Here is a 17,294-nt window from a genome sequence, read left to right on the forward strand (position 1 = left end):
TATTATCATTTATAGGAGGCTCTTCCATATTTTATCCTGTGACCACGCAAATACAAACAAATGTCTAAAAAATGGGCTCGTAACCACATTTAATTTTACTGGGAACTCTGTAATTCTTTTTGGAATTAGAGGGGCAAAGAAATAAGTGTATGCACATATCCAGAAAAAATGTGCACGCCAGGAGCTCTAACTGCCTTTGGAAGTCACAGGTGAGCCGCAGCCACTGGGCACCTTGTGGGTGGGGTCTGTGCTCGTCTCCTTAGGCCGGTGTGCGAGTTTCTGGCCCCTGTGGTCACCGTGCCCCAAATGCAGGAGCCCGGTGCTGATTTTTTTTGGTATTCCCCTAGGCCACCGGGAAAATGGATGAAAACCAGTTCGTGGCTGTGACAAGCACCAATGCTGCCAAGATCTTCAACTTGTATCCCCGCAAGGGGAGAATATCTGTGGGTTCTGACAGCGACCTGGTGATCTGGGATCCGGACGCGGTGAAGATCGTCTCCGCCAAGAGCCACCAATCGGTAAGGCTGGCATGGCAGGAGAAGAGCAGCATGGACAGGGCGCGTGTGGGACCTGGTCAGGAGAGATGTGTGACTGCCCCTTGTCCCAGACCAGCAAGACCATTATGGGTCACAAACCGTACCCAATTCTCAGTAACATTATACCTCAGCAGGGTCATGGATGGGTCCGCAGGGGGCTGTTCCCAGCACAGTCCCTCTGCACAGAGGTGCCATGTCTACACCAGCCCCTCCTGCCATGACTGCTGAGGCAGTGGCCAGATCCTGGTCCCTGGAGTCCTGGCTTAGAGAGCTTTCCCAAGAGAAGCGGTATAGGGCACTTCCTCTCAACACTGCACTGGCCCAAGCCACCTCTGCGCTTGACCTTACCCCAGGAGGCCAGGGAAGGTAGGGATCCCCCCCCCCCTGCACGGAGAAGGAGGGAGAACGTGAAAAAAATTGGTCAGCAGCCCGGACAACTTCCTCATGAGGAGTTTCATGTGGAGGATAATTAAAGCCTAGTCCCTAAGGGAAAGGGCTTCATCTGTGTTGGTAAAAATAGTTCATATTTTTAAAGCATTTATGTTTCAGGCAGTGAGCTTTTCATTCACTGAATCTCTGTATTCGTCCCCAAGAGGTAGGCACTGTTGCCACCTGCATTGTATCGAGGAGGAAATAGGGGTGCAGAGAGATTCAGTCATTCACACAGTGAGTAAATGGTGAAGTTAGGATTCAGACCCACATAGCTCTGGAGTATAGACTCTAAACCGATGTCCTTGATGCTTTGCAATAATGCCTTGCACTTGGTGAATAAATGGAGGCAGGAAAGGGAAATCCCATTTTTGGTGGGGATGGCTTCTGTTTAAACATCGTGTCACATCACATTTCCTTTTGGGCTAGTGGAGACCTAAGGGTCAGGGACCTCAGCCATTTACCTAGCCTGTACGGGAGTGTCAAATGCAGCATCCTGATAATTCCCAAGCTTCTCTTTGAACATTGCCAGTGACAAAACGTACATCCATACCAGGGCCTTTCTAAAGATTGATGCTTCTCTTTGCTGGGAAGTCCCGTCTCTACTTAGCAGCCATCTCTCTCCTGGGGCTTCTACCCACCAGAGCTTACAGGGAGCATTGGAAGCCTTTCCTGGCCTTCCTGGGGTGTCTGTTATACTGAGGCTGAAGGCTGGGTCCCAGCCCAGGAAAACCGTGTTCCTCCCCTCACCATTCTGTGCCCGCACTCATGGCTTTGCCCCTTGCCCTGTCTCTAGGCTGCGGAGTATAACATCTTTGAAGGGCTGGAGCTGCGCGGGGCCCCTCTGGTGGTCATTTGCCAGGGCAAGATCATGCTGGAAGACGGCAACCTGCACGTGACCCAGGGGGCTGGCCGCTTCATCCCCTGCAGCCCGTTCTCTGACTATGTCTACAAGCGCATTAAAGCCCGGAGGAAGGTGAGAACCTAGCTGAGCCTGGGGTAGGAGTGTAGGGGAAGGGGCCTGTGCCCTATTCCAGCACGAGATCCGGAGAGGTCTGCATGCCCTGCTCCCACCTAGAGAAATTCACAGCGGTGATCTCTTCCCAAGATACACACAGGTTTCATGGTCTAGAAAAAGGGGGTCTCCAAAACTGTTTTGGCCCAAGAAACCTTTTTCAAAATTTGATAATTCAAAATAATGTCCATATATTTTAAAAAAATAACTCTTGAAGGCTTACAGGGAGAATTAGCAGCCCACACCTACCCCCAACCCCCAGGCTCATTTCTTCCATCCAGTGTTGCTCCACAGGGCAAATGTTTATGATCCTTTTAGCTAGTTCTGTGGTTCACATAAAATCTTGTTTATGTCCCTAATTTTGTTGTTAGGCAGATAGCTAGATAGATAGATAGGCAGACGCTTATCTGTGTATTTATGTATCTATCTTCATGTTACAGAGCGGTCTACTTGATAATAGGGGTGAGGCCCAGAAGTCTGTTTTTTCAGAGCCCCCTGCTACCCCCACAAGGTCTCTTCCAGTAAGACTAGGGATCCCCAGAATAGGGTTAGACCAATCCCGGGATGGGGCTGGAGTTTGATCCCTGGTCCCAATCTTATCTGTTGGAAGACATATGCTCATCGGTCCACATGGGATGGGCCAGCACCCAGCTGCTGGAAGAATGAGTCTTTAGTCATAGTGATGGCGAGCTGGGAGGCTGGCGACACTCACAGAAACTCCATACCCACCCACGCAAGCCACTCCCAGACCCCCAGTGATCCCAGTGACTGGCCATCCAGCCTTTTGAGTGTGGTCACAGGGAGGAGGCGGTTGCCAGCTCCACCTATGGGAACCGAGGTCTTCCCGCTGGCTGCCAGACTCTCTCTCTGAAGTCACCAGGCCAGCTCTATTCTGCTCCCCTAGCCCTCACTGAAGGAGGTCCACGGTCTCTTAGGGCGTGTGTCTGTTTCCAAGGGCATTTGTCCTTTAGTCTGAATATCCCTGTAGCCTGCGCTTGCTTATTTTATGACAGTGTTTTATTTATTTTTATTTTATTTATTTTAAAGATTTTATTTGAGAGGGAGCGCGCGTGCAGAAGAAGAGGGAGAAGCAGATCTCCCGCTGAGCAGGGAGCCCGACTCGGTGCTCCTGTCCCAGGACCTTGAGCTCATGATCTGAGTCCAAGGCACATGCTTCACTGACTGAGCCACCCAGGTGCCCCTTAGGACAGTGTTTTGAATCCCTGTAGCGGTCCTACCCTCTTTATGAGTGATCCTTTAAAGTTTGATGGTACGGAGTTTCATTCCACACTCCGCTTGTAGTCTTCTAGAGAAGAGAATAGAACCCAAGCCTCCCATATACGCCAGGCCTTTATTCCCTTTATTTCTAAGTCAAGCGACTTAGATCCTGCACCCAGAGAAACGATGGTCTAGAGTTAGTGGCCAAGGTGTTTGGGGAACACGGCCAGAGACAGGGTCCCACCTGAGTCATGAGCACCTGCAAACGTGATGAGGGTCGGCCCTGTGCCTGCACCTGAGTTGCTCCCGGAGGGGAGGGCAGGCTCTGTGGCCGACGTGCCCGGCGTCTTACCGTGAGCTGCCCTGTCCTGCCAGCCTCCTCCGGCCGCCAGGGGTCGTACCCAGGCCGAGGATCGCCCATCAACGCGTGTCTGACAGACCGTGGGCCCCTCTGGGGCAGGCACTGTAGTTTCAGGTGACCCTCATCCCCCTCTCCCCACACCAGGCCTAGCCCCGAGCCTTCCCAGGGCACGTGGGTGCTGGCTGGTTCCCCAGTCCCAGGACAGGTTCACAGCCACAGCGACAGGCCAGGGGTGAGACTGCAGAACCTCGCGGTTTGCCAGCTCTGCTCTGAGGTGAGGGGCGTGTGGGTGGGGCTCCCGCCAGATCTCGCCCTGCCGGCTCTCAGGACCTTGGCCCAATCCGCTGCCCTTCCGGCTCCCGCTGCTTCCGGGTCTGTAGGCGGTCCTTCCATCGGTAGCTTCCGCCTCGGGGGAACGCTGCCTTCCAGCCGGCTCCTCGGCCCCTTGTAGCTTCCCGGCTTCCCTCCGCCGCACCCCACCACAGTCTCCTTTATTCCTTCAGAGGGAAGCTCACCTACTGAGAGAACTTCCGTGATCTCTTCCGCTGTCACTATCCCCGCACCCCCTTTATTGTCTGCGTCTTCTTTCCTTAAAATGACCCTATTGTTTTTATTATTTTCTGGCTCCCACCACACCCTGAATCCCCTGACTTACCTCTGCTACCGAGCACAGATGGTAACTGTTGACAGAATCAAGGGTGATGGGCTTTCTCTGCTGCAGATGGCAGACCTGCACGCCGTCCCCAGGGGCCTGTACGACGGGCCGGTGTTTGACCTGACCACCACACCCAAAGGGGGCACCCCCGCGGGCTCCACCCGGGGCTCCCCCACGCGGCCCAACCCACCGGTGAGGAACCTCCATCAGTCGGGATTCAGCCTGTCCGGTGAGTGGGGCGTGGGGCCCCTGGGCCAAGGGAGGAGAAGCAGGTGCTCCAAGCTGGCGGGTGACCTGGGAGGGAGCCTGAGCCCTTACCACGGTCTGGGAGACAGTGGCTGGGGCCAGCAGAAAGGTTTGCACAGTCAAAAAGGCTTCCTGGTGAGAAGGCAGGATAAGGCTGGTTGAGGTTAAAGATCAGGTTAGAAGGATGACCAGTTCTGCTTAGAGATCACAACCTGCTGGGTGGGGGCAAGATGCTTCCCCTGAGGAATTAATGGTGACTTGCCACGTGAGACCGTGGGAGCTGTGCGTGGTGTTGTCCCTTCTCTGTGTGCCCAGAATGAAAAGAGAGCTTGGATTGCGGGGCTTCTTTGAACCCGGCGTTTTTACCCCTCCCACCCTCTTCTCCTGAGGGTGATGGTGCTAACCTGAGCTGCTTTTGAGTAAACACTTAGCCCAGGCTGGCCGGACCTTTCATCTCGTCTCTGCTTTAAGAACTGATATTAATAGAAAATAATTACCCAGTTGCTCCATAACCAGTCGTCTTCAAAACGGGAACAATGAATGTCGATTTGTGTCTCTACGATGAATAATTTCAGTGTGAGGGAAGCAAGACCACCCGAAGGTACAGGGAGAGGTAAAGAGGAGCAGATCTAGGGAAGGAAGAGAAGAGGAGCAAGGAATGACGGAAGCCAGAAAGAGTCGAGGGGACAGGCACGGGGAGGAAGGCAGAAGGAAAAGGCTGCAAGTTCTGAGGCAGCGTTGCCACAGGTCACGTTATCATTGTCGCAAGTGACTTTTGTCAGTTTTTTTGGCCATTTGAATTGCTTCCTAACGTGTTGGCTGCTCCTCTGTGAATGGACGTGACGCATGTGAATTCTTCCTTCGTGCTGAGGCTGCAGGGGCCAGAGCAGCCCTGGGCCAGGTTGTGAGACCTGGGACCGGTTCCCCAAGCTCTCACAGCCTCAGTTGCTGCCTCTGTTCAATAGGAACAATCCCAGTAGCTCCCTCATAGGAAAGTGGTGAGGATCAAGTGAGGTGTCCGAGGGCCACTTGAAACATTGTTTGTCGCGGGGAATGTGAGCAGCTGTTTCTTAGATCATTGGCCTTGTTTTTTTTATTATTGTTCTTAATGTTGCTGAGAGTCCGAAGGTATCTAGGTGAGAGCCTGGCTCTTCTTGGCGCAGATGGGTGTTCCCCAGGAGGGTGGATACGAAACGCCTGGAATGCTTGACAGACTAGAATGGAAGTTTCTTGGGAGATGAGGCCAGGAAGGCACTTGCCATCTGATGCTCTGAAAATGAGTCTGGTTTCTTTCTTGTCCTCACCCCGCTCTCCCTTTTCTCTTCCTGGGAATGCATTGCCGACTGCAGGCACCCAAGTGGATGAGGGGGTCCGCTCGGCCAGCAAGCGCATCGTGGCACCCCCTGGAGGCCGTTCTAACATCACGTCCCTGAGTTAAGCGACCCCTCTCCAAAGAGAGGGGCAGAAGCAAGAAGAGATTTTTTTGAAGCCAAAATGGTACACCAATATTTAAGAAGGAAAGCGAATCCAAAAGGTTGCGATCTAAAGAATCAATAAGCCTCAAGCCTTATGTTTCTCCAATGCTACACTCGCTTGCCTAGCTTTACGAATATTGCTTTGTTTTCTGTTCATGCATAGCTTTGATTGGTTTGACCCTGCCTCCCCGCATTTACATGCATGCAATCAGACAGGCTACTAAGGTAAAAGTCTGCTATATAGTGTTGAGAGCGTGTGTAGTGCTGCATTTTACAACAAGGGGACAGACAAAGCTGGGATGTCAGGAAAATCAACAAAGGGACATGGTCATTTGGGGTGAGGAGGTGGTGGGAGCCCAGAGTGAGGCGGAAGGCTCCGAAGGGCTGGGGTGGGATGGATGGGGGAGGAAGGTGGGTGGGTGAGCATAAGGGGGCTTGTGTATTGTGTCGATGAAGCACGTTTATTTCCATGGAAGATGGCTACTTAGGGCAGCCATTCTTCCTCACGGTCCCTAGGGTCTGTGGAGAAGGCAGGCAGTCTTCAGGTTCCAGACTTTGTCACATCCCTCCTAGATTTTATTCCTTTGAACACTTTATTAAAACACCAAAACCCAACCATTACTTTCACCTGCTTGATTGTGCCAGAGTTTGGTGGGGCTTCTTTCTCAGTGTTGCTTTCAAATTCTCTTTCCTGGGCTGGGAAGGAAGCAAGGAGAGCGGAAACTACCCTTCTCCTCTGTCCTCCCTTTCTCTTTGGTGCTCTTTCAAAGGCAGCAGCTGGGAGCGTACACAGGCCCTCAGGGCGAGGGCAGCCATGCCCACACTCCTTCTTCTAACCACATGTTGGAGATCACCTCGAATTCTCGAATTCTCATGGCTTTGCAAACCAATCCGGGAAGAGCAGCGTGTGCCTGGTGTCCCAAGTTAGGACGAGCCGAGGCAGGGCCCCAGGAAGGGCTTCTCTTGCTGCTGGTCAGTGGTCTATTCTTTCTGTCTCAAGATTCAGGCACATTGGTGATTGAATAGGATTTTTTGTTTGAAAACTTAAGTGCTTAGGTGTTCTCGAAGTTTTGCTCCCAACAGATGATCTCAGTTGAGACAAGAGCCAAGCAGGCATTTGGGAAAGCTAGTCTGTGGAGCTGGGGGAGAATATTCTGGGGCCATGGGTCTGCTTTTCAGCCCTGAACCATCTGTCTCTCTTTCCTTTAGCACATTTTCTGGGGGAGCTTTTTGTTTCCTTATCAAGCCTTCTAAGGTGAGTGGCAGTGACATGTGGCCTTGTGTGATGTGGCCCAGAATGGAAGTGGAGCTCAGTGTCTGTTTTCCCATCCTGCCACTTCTGAAAATTCAATGTTGGGGAAAGTTCTCTGAGCCAGATGAGGATTTGTAGAACTAAGGCCCAGAGCTGAAAAAGTACATTCACCCTGGGATCAGATATCTGTGCTTGGGGGATCCGGCTGGTAGGACCCCTAACTGTGTGTACTAGGTACTTGGAAGAAAAAGAGCAGGCCTCAGACACCTTTCAGGTGCTCAGTAGAAGCCATTCTCTCTGACAGCAGTTTTCATAAGCTGAAGACTAGAGAAAAGGGACCAGTGCGTGGCTAAAAAGGAATTTGGAAATAGCCAAGGAAGAGGATTTCCCCTAGCCATCTAATTACTATGAAAACAATCATTTCTTGTAATAAGGAATCTTGCTATTTTTAAGGCTTTTTCATGGTGCCTTTATTTTAAGGCAAACTTAAGGGGAGCATGTAGCTCTTGATTGATAACTCCGAAGATTTGGGGGCCTGTTGTAGAACTCAGAATGACAGTTTTGCAGGCAGAGGGAGATTGTCAGATCTGAAGCATGTATGTTATATACCTCAGTGGCTGGGCCATTTTGCAGGGATGTGTTGCAGTACCAGCCACAACCACCAGGTGGAGGAAAAGAAAAAATGAGTGGGCGCGTGCTCTTGGGGACTGTCTACTCCTGCTTCCTAGCCAGAGTCCAGCTCCTCCCTCCATGACCTGTCTGTGCCATTACAGTAAGTCTTTCATGGCCACCTTGGTCATCTGCACTGCACTGGGACTGCTGAATGAAGCATTCAACCAGAACTTCATATCCGACACAAGCTTTTCATGCTGTAGAAACCACCGCTAATGCCTTCCTGATGGGCAGCATGATCTGGGAAAGCCCCCCTTTCTTCACTTACTATAAGTAACTTCCCAAGCATAGAGATTCCTAAGAATTGCAAGAAAACTCCCTCTCTTTTCTTGACTTTGATTTCTTGTACCTCGTTACTTAAGTTAAAATTTATATTCAAATGTGTCCTATTCTGTAAGATGCATCAAAGAGCCCTCCCTATAGAAGGGTTTAGGAAGAAAACATGATGCAAGTCACAGCTCTCGCATAATTTGTGGCATCTCATCCATGTGTGGGAGGGTGTGCTGGACCTTCTTCTCCTGCCCAAGCTTTCTTTTGCCCTCTTGTCTGTTGGCCTGGCCCCTCTCTAAGGATGCCCTTGGCTTACTGCCCCCCCCAACCTTCTCATGTTATTCCTTACCCAGATGGCAGTCCACTGGGGTTCTCTCTGGGATGGCCATAACCTTGGGCAGTTGAGAAGGTATTTGTGGAATTGTTAGATCAGCCAACCCCGTAGAGGTGTTTTTTCTATTTCTGTCTTCTAGAAATGACATCCTGAAATGTAGTCATCCTGAAAATGGATTTTCTTCAAAGACCAGTCACCCTTTGGCCTTTTTCCTCATGCCTACACCCAGAGTCATGCTCTGCGGCAAAGGCCTTAATCCTAAGCCTGGACTTAACACTCACCATGAGAGGCCCTTCCCAACAGGGCAGATGAACCCCCAACTTTGGTTCTAGCCTCAAGCTTCCCAGGCCTTCTCCCCTTGGAAAATGCCAGCTTGAGTCCCAGATATACCCCTGGGCTGTCCCGGGCAGCCAGCATTCATTGTACAAGTTCCCTCTTTGGAAAACGGTGTGTGGGTGTTCAGTTCTGTGTCTGGTGAATATGAACAGACCGTAAATCTCCCTGTGATCTGTGGTAGCTGTGAGGCAGCTCTGGAACGTGAAGAGCTGTTTGGTTTGAACCGTGAAGAAAACTGTGTTTGAGTTTAGCTGAGATTAAAGAAAAGTTCATCAAGTGACTGTTAATGTACACCTGGTTATTAAAATAACTATGAAATTACGGATGTGGTCATTCTTCTGTACGCGACGTGCCGTTTCACCTACAGTATCAAAACTGGACAATAAAACTGACATGGTTGATAAGGGGGCAGATTTGATGACAACAATAGGTTTCCTGAGGAAATTTGGGGGGTTTCTATCTTACCAGTTGAGGTTGAGTTTTGTTTTGGACACCAAGTTTGGTGACCGTTATTGAAACTTAGAGTAACTTAAGTTTTTTCTGGGGATTGTCTCATATAAAATGCATCGCCATTTGAGATAAAGTCTGTCTGAGTCTGGTACAGATCTTGAAAGGGTTTCTTGCATCTCTTTGGTTTTTTGTCATCCCCTTAAAGATTTTCTGCTTCTCCCTAAAAGTCTGGACTTTGAGAAAATTTAAACTAAGCATTTTCCAAGGTGTATATATATATTTTTCAAACTATATTCTTTCTGTTGTTGTTTTTATAAGATTTTATTTATTTTTTGAGAGAGAGCCAGAGAGAGAGCATGGGGAGGGGTGTTGGGGGGGTGTCTAGGGAGAGGGAGAAGCAGACTCCCCACTGAGTAGGGTGCCCAACTTCTGGGCTCTGAACCCAGGACTCTGGGATCAGGACTCGAGCCAAAGACTTAACCGACTGAGCCACCCAGGCACCCCTCAATGTATATTCTTTAACGTATTGATCCCAAGTTGTATAGGAGTGTTGGAAAGGATTATTTACTAAACTACTCTGACAGATGTGAGGTCCTATCATCAAGTTAAAAGCTATGAGAAATCTTCTAAGCCTTTCGGAATTTATCTTGTTGAAGGTTCTCAAACTTTTTTTTTTTTGGCTGCGGAACCCTTTTATATCCTCTTTAAAGATTCCAGTAAACCTTATATGCCAAACTCGGATCCACTTCTGTATTGTATGGGATACCTCTCATTGCAAATTGCAGACACCTGTATGCACAAAAATTTTTTGAAAAGGGTATTTTAAAGTCTGGCGTAATAACTTCAGGGATACAATTAAGTTGAGTGAAACATAGCTGGGTCTAGAACGTGGTTTCTCTTAATCTCTAGCCCCCTTGCTTTCAGTAAGTGCTTCTCTGGGAAACTTTTGGCTATGGGAACAGAACTGGCCATCGGCGTCCCCAGGTTTTCATTTTGCCTGCCTAGCAACTCAGGTGAAGGAAATAGGCTCCCTTACTAGTTACAACCAAAGAGACGCATTCCCGTTGGCCTGGCCTGGGACCTGTGTTCACCGCATGGCTAGGCACCCTGGCCAGGACACTGAGACTCATGAGCCCCACCTGATCATGTGCTTAGCCTCAGAGCCACGTGAAGCCTGAGGACTCGGGATCACCCCCAAAACAACCAATTTATGATACCAGATTTGGATACCGGGTGGCAAAACCAGCAGACGGCCAGGGTACCTTTCTCAAGCCTGCAGGGCCTGAGTGTTCTGCTGAGTGAAGAGTCTATGTGTAGGCTGCAGCAGGTAGAGATGGGGATCAGAGAATGCTGTTTGTTTGTTGCTTGTATGTGTCACAAACCCTTCTTCTGTAGAACAGTGCTGTCAGTACAGGAGCCTGGAATGATGATAGCTTTAAACACTGAAGCTTAGAAAACATCAAAAGCTACTCTCAGCACATAATTATTTCAGTTTGAGGTTCAAGGTTTGACCCACAGTCTCAGTCTGCAGCTTGAACTCAGGATTGGTGAAATACCCGTCCCAGCTTGGGACCAAGGCAGCAGCTGAGCTCTGCTTAGGATTAGAGTGGGTTTAAGGGCATGGGCAGAGCTTAACTAAAGTGAACTCAGGTTGCAGGGTTTACAAAGATGAAACCATGTTTAAAAAAAAAAAGTTGTGAAACAGACATAGTGACTTTCACACATCTGTGGGCTAGAACTATTTGGGGCGGAGTTACACCTGACCAGGTTGGGGATGAGAGCACTGAACAGGCATATAAAGGCTCTCTTTGAAAAAGAGAGAAAAAGGTTTCAAAGAACTTCCTGGAATCAGCTCTGCTACCATCAAATCATCACAAAAGGGACACCAACCATGAGTAGGACATGGGGGATGGAAGGGCCAAAGCAACTGACTAAAATGAGATCACATACTTAAGGCTGGCACTCTTCAGAATCAAGAGTTCTGGATCTTGCCATGTATTCAGTTGGCTACTGGGAACAAAACAGGGCACCTGACATGGCCTGGACAACAGGTCACTCAGCATTTAGGACTTCAGAGCTCACGTGACTTAAAAGAGCCTACTGATTTCAGGACAAGCCCAGGGAACCAGCTGGCCTACTGGCCACTTAGCTTCTGTGGGCCTAAGGGGAAGTTGTTTCCAGCTACAAGGATCCAGAGCTGCCTGTGACCCTCCTGTCCCAGATTTGGAACATCTGCCTGCTGTCTTGGTATATGGAATGGGACAGGACGAAGATGCTGAAGGGTAGCAAGGCACAGTGCTGTAAAAGAGGGGCATGGGCTGTCATAGACAAGATCAGAGCAGAGGGCAAAATCTGGAACTCCGGCTGTGCTCCCTGATGTGTGAATGCTCAAGGGGTCAGGCTTTTAGTTTCTTTATTGGTGGATCAGTTAAATTATGCTGCATTCCACCGTTCTAGGACATCATCTCTAATACCAGCGTGTCCCTGGTCAAGGACAGTGCTCACAGTGGGAAATGGAAGTAGGAACAAGTAACTTTGGGTACCTACAGCCCTACCTCTGGGAAAAACAGTGACACAGCTGAGAAGCACCAGTGGCTTACTGTATACAGAAGACATTTTAATACACCAAGGCACATTTACATTCTAGCGACAGAAGCACATGTTTCCCACCCAGTGGCTTCCTGTTCACAACAGGGCAGATCACTGAAGTTTGGATTTCAAACCTCAGCATTTAACATCAGTCAGACACACTGAGCTTGTAAGAAAGAGCAATTGCAGGAGGACAGTGGGAAACGATGTTGTGTAGTAGACAAGGCAGGCACGACTGGCTACTGAAACAAACACGATGTGTTGCACACCTTTGCCTTTTCGTCCAGCTGGCGAACAAAAAGTTTAGCATGACTGTACCGTGGAAAGCAGCAAGACTGCTTCCTGCTAGCTTTATCAGCATTCTTTCTCCCGAACTATGTACTTGCCCATCCAATCTAGAGAAGCTATGATGATCTACAGCCCACTAGTTTCCGGTTCAAACTTTCCCATTACAAGAAGCTTCTCTACGAATTAATGACCATAATTTACTTAGGGCTTTGTGTGGCTGGATACTTAATGCTGCCCTAGTAATGATCCCAGCCAGAACCAGGGCTGCCCTTGAGATGTGTCAGCCATTAGTGGAGTATTTACTTCCATGGAGTTCGGGCATGGGCAGGGTGGCAGGGCTGGCGTGCCCTCTCACCCCCCAGCCACTGGGAGGGGGGTCACACTGCCAGGGGGTGGGTGACCCAGCTGCAGCGTAAGAATTGTTATAACCTGGACATTTCTGGACTTGCTTAGACTTTTCTAGACTTTTCAGGGGCTCTTAGAAGGGAGGAAGCAGTTAGAAGGAGATGGGAGAATACCAGGCAAAGGGTGGCAATACTCAGCCCGTTTTCTAAAATTCTGAGCCCCGAGCCTTGCTTGTCCCACATCTCATTGCTGAGACATGTTCCATCTGGTTCGGGTAGTAACTTTGGGCCCAAGTTACAGAATAAAACCAAAGAAGCTAATACCAACATCTAGCAATCATGGTACAGATTTAGGCCTCCTCCTGGTATCTGGAAACCTTTTTGTCCTAATGTTGAAAATGGGCGGTGGTGGGAGATGCTTACAGTCAGCTGTTGGGCGCTTTCGATATGGTTCTTTCTCATTCTAACTGGAAACACATTGTGGCTCTGTAACCTGATTGGGACTGAAAATCCATCTTACTGCTCTGAGGCTGTGCTGTCTAGTTGGTCTGTCCACAGTTCCTCAATGTCCACAGAGGTGCCTCGGGCACAGCAGGAACCCACTGGACATAAAAACCAGGGGCTCACACTACATAGATGTTAATGGGGTTCCTGTCCTGTTACACATTGTACAGATGTGAAATGGCACAGACAGCCGGCTCCCTTCCCCACGCAGAGCCTCCGGATCCCATGGCCCCATGGCAAGTGTTTCCTGAAGTCTTTCCTCAATGATACACACAAGGTCACAGCAAGAGGAGGGACCAGGTGACTGGAGAGACACGTCCACAGCACATCAGGACTTGAGGCAAAACACATGGAAGATGCAAGATGGTAAACCACACCAGTGGCCCCTGACACTCCTGGAGTGATCAGCCTGGAACAGAACCCGGTCACCTTCCCCTTGCTCTTTCCATACATAATCAGAAATGGAGTCGGAGCCAGTGCATAGTTTGTAGCTTTTGGAGAAAAGCAAAACAGCACGGGAAAAATAATATGTGGGAAATGTAGGGAAAAAAAAAGTCAAACAGAAGGAAAGAGCTGGTTTTAATTCTTAACAAAAATGTGGTTGCTCTTAGAGACACAGTATCCACAGCTCTGCCAGAAATTCTGGGCCTGTTAACTCAGTGAGGAGGAAATCCTGGAGGCCAAGTTAAAATCCAGCATTGGCTTCCTACCCATGTTTAATTGCCCGAGTGCTGCTTCCCTCCTTGGATGTCTGGTGTGGCAGGTGTGGGATCTGTTACTTCTGCCTGGTTTCTCGGTCTGCTCTTCCCTGTTGCCTGCTTTCTGCCGTATTGGCAAAGCCCTGACTGTCTGTAAGGACGAGGTTTAGGTGGCCTGACTACATCTCCTAGTTCTCTTATTGCAGTCTATAAAGGCATGTACAATCGGACACACATTTTGGTTCATCTGATACTGGCCAAAAATGAGACCAGAAATAAAAGACAAAATCAAAACAAACCCCCACATGGTGATTTGCTTCATTACTGGAAGGTGGCTCACTGCACTGGGCTTCACCGAGAAAAGATTCCCACCATGGTGTGGGTAATTTAAAGGGGTTTCCAAGTGTAATTCTTCCTCTCCTCCAAATTCCCCTCCCATTCTACTCAGACTGTAACCCCTGTACAGGTAAGGGAGAGCTTGATTACTAAAAGATGGACATGGTTTCAGTGTGACGGTAAGATTCTCTGATCTCTCCAGACAGGGTCTCTGATAAGAGGACAATTCCCTCTCAAGGCTAGGAGGTGACCTATACGCTGATAACTGCTTTACAACTGGCTTACAGGGACTGCGGGGGCTGGGGGGGTGGGGAGCCCTGATTTGAAGCATTTGCCCATTTCTGTTGTGTAAATATCACCAATGTTTACCAGTCATGACCAGTTTCAGCTGCCCAGCTTCACATCTCTGTCCAGGGCGATGGGAAGGACTGCTCAATGGGCTCTTGCTGGCTGACTGGAGCTGAGAGGGTGTGCTGATTCCAGAACGCTGCTGGAAGGCCTCAGAAATCTGTTACTTCTAATCTGCTCCCATTCATTGCTTCCTGATTGAATTCCTCCTCTCTCCTCAGTCAGATGGGGGCACTCTGACCCCTCTAAGAAATTTTCTAGCTCCGAAGAGCCTCACACTGTCATCAGCCACCCATCAGTGTCCATTTGCCCATTTGTCACAGTGTAGTTAGAATGAGTGGAAAAATAAATCTACATCTAAATATTCCTTTTAAAATAAAGATAAAGGCTGTGTGGAAAAACAGAATGGTAACAGTAGAAAGGGAGAACAGAGCTCCTCTTGTATAACCCTCTCATTTAGGTGAATGACCCAAAGCAAAGACCATAGAGGAAGTGACTTGCTCAAGGCAACATAGTTAATACATGGTGAAATGAGATCCCAGGAGACCCGGAACTCTCTGTCTCTGTCATGCTGCCTCCTCCCAAAGGCGTTCGTACACATTTTCTAAGGTGTGTGAGGTGTGGAGAGGTGAGAACTACTGTCAGCAATTCCTGGCCTGAGGTGGCAGGAAAGGTCCCAAGCAGAAGATGTGGAGGACTTCACTTCTTATTCTGACCATTCTCCTCTTGGGGGTCTTTGGTTTGTTCCAAGGCTAGATTAGCCGATCTTCTGTTAAAGTCCCTTTTTACTCTTAAAAGAGAAAAGAAAAAAGAAAAACAACCAGGACTTATTGTTGAAAAGAAAAAGAAGTGATTTAAGCTTTGAAATGACAGAATTAGGTCCCACAATTTATAAAGCAGCATGACACAAGGAAACCTCCTTAAACGTGTCACCAAATTTAAGTGTTTTGGTCCCATTCCTCTTTCCTTCCCTGAGACAGAAACTTGAAGCTAAGCTAACTTACCTATTACAGTTTTTGAAATCTCATACAGGGGGAAAAAGGCTTCTGAATTTCCCAATCTTCCTATTATGGATATGTATCTTTTTTTTTAATATTTTATTTATTTGACAGAAATCACAACTAGGCAGAGAGGCAGGCAGAGAGAGAGGAGGAAGCAGGCTCCCTGCGGAGCAGAGAGCCCGATGCGGGGCTTGATCCCAGGACCCTGGGATCATGACCTGAGCCGAAGGCAGAGGCTTTAACCCTCTGAGCCACCCAGGCGCCCCCGGATATCTATCATTTTTTGATGTGAGAAAAAATTAGAAAATGTTAAAAAAAATCAGTTAAGGCTCTGCAGGTAAGTCTGTCTGAAGCATCCATCATCCTCTGGGCTGCTGTTGAATCAAGGCTTACTTACTTTTCTCTGTTGAAAATGATAAACTCCTTCTGGACAGACTCCAGATGCTCTTGAAGAAGGCACGTCTTCTGGGGGAGCAGGTGGGAGTGTGGGGGAGAGAGAGAGAGATGCAGTTAGCGGACGGGCGGGGGGGGGGACCTCAAACAGCCAGGAACCCCCTGTCTGTTCACTGGCTCAAGTCTCAGAAGCACCAGGGTATCTTCCAAAAGGACACTATCTGAAAATGCGTGGCAGGAGACCCCAATCAGAGTAATAGGGGTGTAAATAAGGAAGAAACTGCCAGAGGATAAAACATGGCAACTCTGTTCCCCACAGCAAGGAAGATGTGGGTTATGGCTTATTAGCTTGATGTCTCTCAGCCTCTCAGCCCATGAAGAAACAATAGCTTCGTAGTGGGTGGGGATGAGGGTTTACTGAGCTGGTTGCTTACTCACCAGTCATCTCCTGGCCCTCCTGTAAAAGGTTTGGAGGTTCTACTTAGATTTAATGAACCGTCTGGAAACACAGTTCTGGGGGAACTTCAACAATTGTGCTGGGGTTGAGTAACTGTACCTCAGGCACAGTGAGCAAAATCTTTATTTGTGATTTTTTCACAGACAGGCAAAACATTTGCTTTGATGGTATTATCCAGCTTTTAGCATCTTTTGAAGACTTTTCCATCCTAATGAGGAAATTTACCCTCAAAATGGTGATAATCATCAAGCCCAGGACAGTGTCCCACCCAGATCAAATGTTTTACAAGCCTACAATAAAATACTTCCAAATGACTTCTGAAGAAAAAAAAAATTCCCCTATGAAAAGATATTTATTCATTCATTTTTTTTTAAATCTAAGAATTAAGAAATAGTAAGTCTTCAAGTATTGGAGAATTTTCTTCCCCGAGTGAATGTTTAGGTGATAGAAGAGGCAAATGAAAAGGAGAGGACATTTCAGAGGAGTGGGGAGGGGAGCAAGACAAAGGGGAGAAAGAAGACTCTGCTATACTTACTCTTGTTCTCAAAATGGGGTATTTGTAGCCCCGAGGGTTTCTATTATCAGTCATGGGGGACATGAAACTATGGGGTAAATACAATCTGATAGAGCTTCTCGGCAGCAGTTTTACCCCAAGATTTTTAATTAAAATTTTAGATTTTATATAAATAAATGTATGTAGCTTATACATAGTGTCCCAAGAAACATCTTTATAAGAAGTGTTGTTTTTCCCCTGGTTTTATTGAGATATATCCGTGCCCAGCCCTGTATAAGTTTAAGGTATACGGCATAATGACTTGATTTTCATATATTGTGAATTACAAGTTCAGTTAACATCTGCTGTCCTGTTGATTAACAAAGAAAAAAGAAAAAATGGTTTCTCCATTTGATGAGGACTCTTAAAGTTTACTGTCTTCACACCTTCCTCTAGATCATACTCCAGTGTGAGCTGCAGCTCTCATGTTATACGTCACATGCCTGGAGTTTACTTATCTTATAACTGAAAGTTTGTACCTTCTGACTGCCTTCACCCAATTACCCAAACCCCACCCCCCACGTCTGCTTCCCA

General features: G+C 48.3%; 2 protein-coding genes across 6 annotated transcripts in view; one reads left to right on the forward strand and one right to left on the reverse strand.

Annotated features, from left to right (window-relative positions):
- The window catches only part of DPYSL3 (dihydropyrimidinase like 3), a 112,956-nt gene extending 103,836 nt beyond the window's left edge, over positions 1 to 9,120 (forward strand). For both annotated transcript variants that reach the window (XM_046000202.1, XM_046000203.1), the window contains exons 11-14: positions 348 to 518; positions 1,762 to 1,941; positions 4,281 to 4,443; positions 5,810 to 9,120. In XM_046000202.1, the coding sequence (XP_045856158.1) occupies positions 348 to 518; positions 1,762 to 1,941; positions 4,281 to 4,443; positions 5,810 to 5,898 (603 nt within the window). In that variant the 3' untranslated portion in view covers positions 5,899 to 9,120. The remainder of the gene's footprint in view (positions 1 to 347; positions 519 to 1,761; positions 1,942 to 4,280; positions 4,444 to 5,809) is intronic.
- A 2,731-nt stretch (positions 9,121 to 11,851) lies between these two features.
- Positions 11,852 to 17,294, reverse strand: part of STK32A (serine/threonine kinase 32A) — a 145,010-nt gene continuing 139,567 nt past the window's right edge. For 3 of the 4 annotated variants that reach the window (XM_045998648.1, XM_045998650.1, XM_045998647.1), the window contains 2 exons: positions 15,755 to 15,822; positions 11,852 to 15,146 (listed from right to left, as the gene is read on the reverse strand). In XM_045998648.1, coding sequence (XP_045854604.1) covers positions 15,056 to 15,146; positions 15,755 to 15,822 — 159 coding nt within the window. In that variant the 3' untranslated portion in view covers positions 11,852 to 15,055. The remainder of the gene's footprint in view (positions 15,147 to 15,754; positions 15,823 to 17,294) is intronic. The other variant, XM_045998649.1, reaches the window with a different exon arrangement.

The sequence above is a fragment of the Meles meles genome, chromosome 3, assembly GCF_922984935.1.
Source record: "Meles meles chromosome 3, mMelMel3.1 paternal haplotype, whole genome shotgun sequence".
NCBI classification, from domain to species: domain Eukaryota; kingdom Metazoa; phylum Chordata; class Mammalia; order Carnivora; family Mustelidae; genus Meles; species Meles meles.